This window comes from Perissodus microlepis, chromosome 5 (assembly GCF_051167445.1).
Source record: "Perissodus microlepis isolate ML-2025 ecotype Zambia chromosome 5, ASM5116744v1, whole genome shotgun sequence".
NCBI lineage: Eukaryota > Metazoa > Chordata > Actinopteri > Cichliformes > Cichlidae > Perissodus > Perissodus microlepis.
In genome coordinates this window covers 24,512,836-24,522,335 of record NC_140465.1, presented here as the reverse complement: position 1 = coordinate 24,522,335, position 9,500 = coordinate 24,512,836, and the positions used below count along the sequence as shown (strand labels likewise).

Here is a 9,500-nt window from a genome sequence, read left to right as displayed (position 1 = left end):
CCTTTCTGTGGGCATGTGTTTTATTTCAGACAGCAGCAAAATTCACACATTTAAATGCTGCCTGTGAAGTTCTGCTTCTAAACTTTGTCACATATTCATTAAACAATCTCCCGACTTCTGACCTCCAGAGAGAAACGTCACTGCTTCTTTGGTCTGATTCAACTCTGTATTTCATTAAACTACAGAAAAATAAAATCAGTCACATAAACAGTTTACATTTTTCTTTCTACATGGATGACACTGCCGCGAATCTTCAGCAGCACCTTCAGATTTTTTTGTTGTTTGAAATAAATTTTGAAACAAACAATATTGTATTGATGTCAAGTAACATTTAAGACTTAAACTTTTTTTTCCAAGCACTTCAACACATCTCCTGAAGTTTTGTTTTCAGACACATTAGCCATATTAAAGGAAAATAGATTTTTCAAATAATGTGCAAAGTATGTAGAAATAAGACATGATTAGAAAGGAACTTAAAAGGAAAAATTACAATATATTTTTTAAATAAATATATTCTATTGCACTTGATTAATTTATTTTTAAGTGAAATTTTTAGATATTTAAATACGTCTTCCAATACTTTGAATGGCATCATTTGCACTTACATTCAATTTGGCACATTATACTATGATTAAATCCATACATTCAGGTACGTGTTTCCCACAGCTACGCGGTGATGCTGGTGTAGAACCTGTAATTTAATGTATTTGAATGACAGCTGGAATGGCTACAAGAGGTTTTCAGTCAACACTAATTGTAAATCCTAATGAATGAATCCTTAGCGCGATACTCCCAAGTTCCTCCCTCAATGGAATCCACACTTCCAGACAAACAGATCCAGCAGACTCTGATAAACTTCACTGAGGCCCTTTACTTCATACCAAGATATTTCCAAACGTCATGACGGTGATACGTTTCATATTAAACCCTTACAAAAATCTTAAAAATGCAATAAGTGCCTTTTTTCCCCTTTCTCAGTGCATATCCAAATTAAACCTTATATAGAAATGGCATCCAATAATAAGCACACATAGAATGCATAAATTAATTATACTAAATAATTATCCCACCTTTAAGTGCCAAAAAATATATAATTTGCATATGAATCTTAAATATTTCTTAAACTAATGAGTTATGAAATCTGACCAATTTAAAAATGCTAACCCTTTATATTGATCACATCAAACATTGAATATGAAACTAACAGAAATACTTTAATTACTTTTAAAAAAAAATGGATTTAGACTCCTACACTAATACTGTCTGACCAGGGCTTTAGCGCAATTTTCCTGTGTATTATCTTCAGTGGATACACATTTACAGTGTTAAAATATGGAAACAGCTTCTGTGTGAAGGTGTGTATGTGTGTGTTCGTATCTAGGTCAAAGAACGACAGTATTCCCCTGTACCAGTCCAGGTGAACTCTGACCTTTCTGGGATTTGTTTTCAGTGTAAGAGCCAACGAGGGATCCGATAAGCACCGTGCTATGTAATTACCATTAAAGCATCCTATTTTCCATAAACAGGACGGGCGCTTTCCCTTCTCTGAACGGACTCTGCAGCAACACCCACAAACCAGTCCTCGCTTTCTCCAACCTCAACGTCCCAGCTGTGAGTCCCTGAGTTAAAGCCCTCAGAGGCCAGAACAATGTGACAGTAATCAAACCTCTCGGGGTTGTCAGGGAGCTTCTGTTCACTTTCACGTCTCACACTGGTCAGATCTTCAGACAGAACGAGTTCGGGATTTGCTGCGTTGGGATCCAGAATCACACGTGAGTAGAAAAACAGTTTCTTCATGTTGTTACAGATGTTGAAGGCCAGGTTGCCCAGGTGTTTGGCCACATCTATCAGAGCTCCTGGAACCAGCCGTGGGTCATCCAGCAGGGGGCGCCGTTGAGCTCTTATTGTTGCAATCTTGTAGTTCTGCAGGAATGATACGTCTCCAGCTCTCAGCTCATTCTCTGTGGCACTGATTGTGTCTGAAAGACTGTCTATCTCTCTGCTCAGAGCCTTAATCTTCTCTGTAATCTCCTGACTCTTCTGCTGCTCTTCCTTCTTCAGAAGAGCAATTCTGTTTTCCTCTTCTTGTAGAAACTGGCACAGCCTCTGAAACTGCTCCTTGATCTACCTCTCTGTGTTTTGGGCCTGGACCTTGATATGCTCTGCCGTTTTCTTATAGTTTTCTTTAACTTGTTGAAAAAGCTTCAGTTTCTCTTTTAAGGGTTTCAGGGATTTCTGGAGGTGAGCTCTGTTAACTGATGCAACTTCATTAATTGGTTTGAATTTGTGTCTGGAGTGCTCATCTGAATGCAGACAGACGACACATACTGGCCGCTGATGGTCCACACAGAAGAGATTGAGATTCTCACCGTGGAGACTGCAGAGGGTCTCAGACACTGCAGAAGTTCTCCTCTGTCCCCTCTGTAACACTGAATCACACAGTTTTTTCAATACTAAGTTGCAAGTTGGGTCACTCCTCGATGATGTTCTTTTACAAAATGGACACTCCTGTATCCGTTTCTCTGTCCACCAATTCCTCAGGCAGGCTTTGCAGAAGCTGTGGCTGCATGAGAGGACAACAGGATCTCTAAATATATCACGGCAGACAGGACAGGAGAGATCATCATTTGATCTGAAAGACATTTCTCTCTGGGTGAATCTGAAAGCAGAGAAAGAATGTAGTCAGTCACAACTTTATCCTCACTGATATTTACTTTACCTTTGGATCATGCCTTCAGTAAAACTTACAGCAAACTTCAGCATACGGTGTTGTAGCAGGTTGAAGTGCCAGAATTATGGAACCTCCTCCTGCTCTCTCACAGTAGATGCTGCTGATGTGATCTGCCTGAGCTAAATAAAGTTTCGAGTCACTTGAGTGTGTGTGCTGGGCGGGAGGGGATGGGGGTGGAAAGCAAGATGCGGAAAAATGACAAACTGTTACTGGAATATCTCAAGTGTGTTACATAAGGGGCGGAGCTTTAACTCTGTAAAGGCTGAACCATGAAAAAATTGCCACAAAATTCAGTTCAAATTATTTGAGAACCAAACTTTTTATTAAGCCTTCTGTTATTTTTTAAATAAACTAAATATCAATATTAAATATAATTTTTGCTATATCTGGCATTTCTGTATAATGTATTCCTCACTGGAAAAAAACTGCATGTGTGTGATTGTAAACAGTAGTTTTTCACATTGATGATGCAGAGTGAATGAATAATAATACAACACATTTAGCATCACAGGGTTAGTAACTGTCATATATTCAGAGCTAAAATAAGGAATTAATATTAACAAAGTATGCTTTCTCTTCCACACATGACAAAAATAGACTTCCACCCTGTTATTAACGATAAGATAAGATAAGATAAGATAAGATAAGATAAGATAAGATAAGATAAGATAAGATAAGATAAGATAAGATAAGATAAGATAAGGTAACCAGTTTACTGCTATGTATTTTTTTTTATTTTGATTATTTTCATTGTATTTTAAGGTTGTCTCAGTCATTTGTTTCAGCAAACAGGAGTAAAATTCCAAAGCCAATTTAAATGAATTCCAAAGTCTTTATTTAAGAGAGGAATCTTTTCACTTATTGTAACTCACCCTTCTTCCTGCTCGGCATGAACTATTTGTCACTCCCTAATTTTCTAGTGAACATGTTGGAATGTGCAAGGGATTTTTGGTATGCTGCTCTGCAGAAGGAACTAGCAGAGATAAAGTGAGAAAGGCTGGCCTGTGTAGAGTGTAAAGATATTTTAATGCGAAACAAAATTATGTGTAGCATTTGGGTTTGACATCATGGTGTTTTAAAGGCACCAAAATCAGTTTGTTTTGGTCAAATTTAGTTGAAAAATATGTAATTTTGTAACAAAAATGACTGACAAAGAAAACACTTATTATGTTAAATTTTAAACACAGCACAGCAACAATAGCATTTACAGATGCACAAAAAAAAATTAGAGTACACACTGTGTCAGTCATGTCCTCAAATTGTTGGTATGTGTCCTCACACACAATGTTAGGATTTTAGCATGTATACTGTATTCATACCTTTGAAAGTGGCAGATTTACAACACACATAGCCTGTCATCCTCCTGAATCACAAGCTATGTGTGTCCTTATTTTCCTTATTATGTTGAGACAGAAATATCCTTACTCGTTCTTTTTTTTTAGTGCTTTAAAGATAACATGCTGAAATTGTTGTTTAAAAATTGTGGTGCTTATATGTTGGCTGTGTTTGTTTCCAGAGTTTGATGGTTGTGGAGTTTGATTTTGGCCCTTGTGTGTCTGTCTTCGACCTCATGCTGGTGTTTGAGGAAGTGTTGATGCTTTAAATCAGACAGATCATTATTATTCCCTTCTTTTAAAGCTCCCTGTGTCTGTTGTGTGTTGCTGAATCTCCACATCTTGTAGAGACGGGGTCTTAAATGCCATTTGGGAGTTGGCAGTGTTTGTACCTTTCCATTTTAAACAATGCTGGAAATGTTTCTGAAAACCATTTACAGAGAAAACAAGAAGCTGTTACTGCTGTTTTTACATTTCTGTTTCTCATTATTTTTAAATTTGGACAAAGCCAAGGAAGGTGTTCTTCTTTTGTCCCCGGCCTTGTGACAAGTAATGTTGAAATATTGCTTCAACTCTACCGCCACAGTCACACTGAGGTTTAGTTTAAGTGGCTTTTCTCTCTGCATGTAGTCACATCCGTCCCACCTTTCATTCATGGATAAATAAACAAGTGTGCTGTTGATTTAAAGCTGCCCTAGGCCTTCATTAGGAGCTAATCTGTTTCTGAAAAGGGTTTCCTGCCTGCTGATTCAGACTGCATTCATACACTACGAGCTTCATCTGCATCACAACACAAACAGATTAGGCTAATAGCATTAGTGGATCTCACTGGATCATTATTATCATTATCATTATTATTAGTTTAACTTCTGCCTCAGTCTTGTAACAGAAGGATGTAGGTTTTTTTTTACTGTGAAAACTAAACTGATTTTCTACTTTGGTAATTTAGAAGAAAAGGAGTCAGTGTTGCTTTGTATTTGTTTCATGGTGGCAGTTTTCAAAAAAAGACTTCCCAACCTAATCTCACACATACACTCATACAGTTTATCATCTGGGAGAGAAACTTACACATTTGCACAAATGCTGTCAGATGAGCTGTTTTTGTTTCCTGTGAATTTTGCAAATACTTTTGTCATCTTGTATTTGACTGTGGAGTTAAATATTTATGCTGTCTTTAGGTCACACAGACACAATTAGCTGAGATTAGCTCCTATGTGGAACCTCAGGGAATCTTATTCACATGGAAAAAAAGACTTCTTAGTTCTAATTGGTGACCACTGTAAACCCCCCATTCCCATTTAAACCAGCAGTCATCAGTTTGTTGTCCTGCTGCTTCATGCACCTCAGACTAAAACAGGCACTGGCCTCTTCAGTTTATTTTAGACTACAGAGCTAAAGGACCACAGTGTGATCAACTACTGCTTGATTTTTGGATTTGTTCTTTCTTTACAACGACATAAGATTGTTGTTTGCAGGCCGGGGGCCCTCGGCTTTTAGGGTTGTTTATAAGTCAGAGTAATCATTATGGCGTCTGTGACAGTTGAAAGCAGGCTGGCATTTTCCATTGATCGGATTCTGGGTTTGGAAAGACCCGGAAACTGCCTGAAACTCCACCGACCCTGGGCAGGTAAGGAACAAAAGGTCTGAGTTAATAATGGGTAGTCTGTTTGTTACTGATGAAGTGCTAACCTCTGGTCTGTAATATGACATGATTTCCAAAGCATTTAAAAACAAAAAAATCTAAACTAAACCAGTTATCATATGTAATATTAAAGTTTAGGTTTAAAGGTTCATTTTTGTCTGTTTTTTTGTAGAAAAAATTACAATTAGATTAAACTGAATCACAACATTGATTCATGTTGGTGTCATTATAAAACTGCTCAGTCTGTAATTTTTGTAACATAACATCCTCCAGTTGATACAAAACTTTGAGTGTTTCAGTCTGACACTTTCAGTATTTTTTTAAAACCTGATTGGGGGCGATTCCTTACGTCCGATTGCTGTACAGGAAACAAACTGAGTTTATCTATGTTTAAATCCATTGCTTTTGAAGAACATGCATTTTTCTTCTCTTTCATGTCTTTCTTTGTTCTCCTGCTTGTTCCTTTCTTGTTGTCCCTCATACCAGGTTTCATTTTTATTTTACAGTTGAGCAGTGGCAACAAACTGGAAGTAACCCAGTAAACTAAGCTTTCTCTGGCTCATTACACAAAACTCAAAATCAAGCCAAAGTAAAGCATAATTTATTATGTTACATTTATCTACATAATTTTTCTTAAATTATATATTTCATATTTTGCATTTGTAAGATTCATCAGTGTGACAATTAACTCTTACTTCCAGTGTTACTTTTAGAATTTGGCTTAATGCTGCTTAAATGTTGCATTTGATTATAATTGTCGCATAAATGTGAAATGCTCTTTTATTTTTTTCCATTAAACCAGAAAATAATGTGGAGAGCGAGAACAGAGAACAACAGCAGCAGCTAAACTCCCAGCCGACATCAAACTGGTATATTGGACGCAGACCACGCACTGCCTTTACCACCAGCCAGGTAATCAGTTTATCAGCCAGTTCTTCAATAATTCTGTTCAATTATGATACAGTGATCACGACATCCATCTATTATAGGAGGAAATACAGGTTTTTTCCTGGGTTAATATCATTGTGTGCATCCTCCCAGGTGAATATACTGGAGACAGTGTTTCAGGTGAATTGTTATCCTGGTATTCAGCTGAGGGAACAGCTGGCAGAGAGACTCGACTTGGATGAGGACAGAATACAGGTAGCTTCATACAGAATACTGAAAAACTAAATGTATTACCGCTTCACGTTTGTCATTCCCTGCCCTTGCTCCTACTACATTTAATTTCAGGACCCAGTGATTGTGCTTTTCCCCTGAAGCTCCTTAGATTTCATCCATCAAACTGTTTGCAGGTCTTATAGGTCAGCTGTGAGGTTTAAACACTACATGTTAGAAAACAGATCTGGATGTGTGTGCTTAAGTTTCACATAGTCCTGTGCCATCTGCCATGTTAGAGTTGGAGTTGATAAATAATGTGATTCAACTGAGCTCAGTTTTATTTATATAGCACCAGATCACAACAACAGTTGCCTCAACGAGCGTTATATTGTAAGGTAAAGACCCTACAATACTACAAAGAAAACAGAAAACCCCAACAATCATATGAGCCCCTATGAGAAAGTGCTTTGGCAACAGTGGGAAGGAAAAATTCCCTTTAAACAGGAAGAAACCTCCAGCAGAACCAGGCTCAGGGAGGAGCAGCAACTAAACCAACTGAACTGAATCTTTACCCAGACTATCAGAACTATGAAAATGAGAAATAACATGTCTGCACTGTTGAAAAGTGTTTTAATAAACAGTACCAAGCAGAACAAGCAGTTTCTGTGTCATGTAGTTGCTTTTTTAAGGCTGGGGCTTTGTGTTTAGGGTATCAGTATTTAGCAGACTTAGTGCATATAATAATGTGTATATATAAGAAACTTAGAATAACCCAGTCTCTCTCTCTCTCTCTCTCTCTCTCTCAGATCTGGTTTCAAAATCGACGCGCCAAACTGAGACGTTCCCTCAGAGAAACCCGACTGCAGCTGGTTCAGACAGCTGTGGCTGACCTCGGGGTCGGACATGAGGTCATTGGTCATCTGAAGGTCAGGTTGGGCAGGCGAGGTGACAGAGAGCTCCTCTCTCAGGTTGAGGCAGAAAAAGAAGGCTGACTAAGGACTTTTTCTCTTCCTGCTCCTATGCAGGATTTATTGTTCTACTGCTCCACACATCATCAGTTTCTTTCAGGTTCTGTCTTTTGTCTTTCTTCTGTTCAAAAACATGACAGTGAAAAAAAAATGGAGACAATTTAATGTCAGAGTTGTTTCGCACTGTTTTATCTCAGTTAGTGGTACAAATACAGGTAATTGTTTTTTGGCACTGAAAATAAATTCCTCAAGTTGAGCATACTGATAAAATATAATGTTTGACATTCTGGAGATTTGGAAGTAAAAATGTTTAGTGAGATCTGCTGTAGATCGGTCTGTGTAATGCTGTCTCTGTATAATCTTATTGTGTCTCACTGTGTAAATAGGTCTTTATTTTATTAGCAATGCACATTTTGATTAAAAACTATTAGGCTATTGAATCTTGTGTTTGTTTGTTTTTTGCACCGTGTATCTTTACTTTAGCATATTTGCAGTAATGGGCCAGCATTTATATTTTGTGCTTTAAGTCTTAGTGAGAGCTCAAAATACTCCTTACTAAAAGCTACTTTGACTATGCATCGCTTTGAACATTTTTATCTAGATGAGAATCACCAGTTAGCCTAACATGTCATAGCATCCAGAGAAAACCCATGCATCTGCGACCCCCAGGGAGAACATGCAAACTGTTCTAACCTTGATCCTTCTTGCTATGAGGCAACAGTGCTCACCACTGCACCTCTTCCACAAATCCTCAAATGTTGAGTAATTATGTCCACACTCAAGCATGAAATTTTTGTAGTGCTTCCATCTCAGATTTTGACTTTTGCAACACCTACTATTAATATGTCTCTTTCCCATCCCTACTGTGTCTCACAGGAACAGTTAACTATGCGACTTGGGCAGGTTTGCCACCTTATTAGTGGTGAAAGACTGCGTAACAGTGAAGCTAGGCCTCTCTCATTCAGCCAAAATAGCTCTCACCCAGTACCTCTGGAGTGTTGTATCTGATGTTGCGATGTGGGCACTGATCTTTTGGGTTCTCTGGGTTGTAGGATGTATGGATTGAGCTTGTTCCACCTCAAAAGATGCACCACTGGATTTGGTTCTGGGGAGTCTGGAGATACGATCAATAATTTAGGCTCTTTCTCAGTTTTTTTCAACCCATTCAGGGACAAGCATTTAAGAGCATACAACCTGGACATGTCACCATCCACCAGTCCAACACTGGACTAACAAAGTGAGACAGCATTTTTACGCCTTAAGCCAAATTAGAGCCACTGAGTAACTTGAAACCACAGTGCTGTGCCTGAACCCAGACATGAACTGCAAAAACATACAAGCTCCTTCTGGTGCCTGACATTTGATACATCAGCTGAAACAAGTATGAATAAGTATCAACATATGTGGGAAATATCCAAAAAGTATCAAAGCATAAAAAATTACAAATAACTGGCCACAGTCAAATAAATAATGAATTTCTTGATATCTTCTGTATTAATGAATCGTTAGTATTTCTTTCTTATTTATTTATTTATCAATGGTGTTAATTATAATGCAGTTGTTGATTGTCAATAGCCTTAAATGTAACTACTGATAATCACCACAAAGGTGATTACTGTTGTAAAATGTATGCAACTGTATGTAAACCAGCGTGTCCACACGTAGACCTTTGAATAAAGAAAACAAGGAACGCAAGGCGAAAGAAAAAAAAATACGCGGCCGAC

At 37.9% G+C, this 9,500-nt stretch overlaps 1 protein-coding gene and 1 pseudogene across 1 annotated transcript; one reads left to right on the top strand and one right to left on the bottom strand.

Moving 5' to 3' along the window:
• Positions 1-1,240: 1,240 nt before the first annotated feature.
• LOC146387414 (nuclear factor 7, brain-like) lies at positions 1,241-2,653 on the bottom strand (annotated as a pseudogene).
• A 2,936-nt stretch (positions 2,654-5,589) lies between these two features.
• On the top strand, positions 5,590-7,800 carry hesx1 (HESX homeobox 1). Its single transcript, XM_084927302.1, has 4 exons — positions 5,590-5,692; positions 6,510-6,619; positions 6,749-6,850; positions 7,615-7,800. Exons 1-4 carry the CDS (start codon positions 5,590-5,592, stop codon positions 7,798-7,800), a joined length of 501 nt encoding a protein of 166 aa, XP_084783428.1.
• The last annotated feature ends 1,700 nt before the right edge of the window (positions 7,801-9,500 follow it).

Excerpts from the sequence above, each read along its gene's own strand:
- hesx1 (XM_084927302.1), top strand. The coding sequence starts at position 5,590 with ATGGCGTCTGTGACAGTTGAAAGCAGGCTGGCATTTTCCATTGATCGG. Across the intron at positions 5,693-6,509 it reads ACTCCACCGACCCTGGGCAG|AAAATAATGTGGAGAGCGAG; the intron begins GTAAGGAACAAA and ends CCATTAAACCAG. Across the intron at positions 6,851-7,614 it reads TGGATGAGGACAGAATACAG|ATCTGGTTTCAAAATCGACG; the intron begins GTAGCTTCATAC and ends TCTCTCTCTCAG.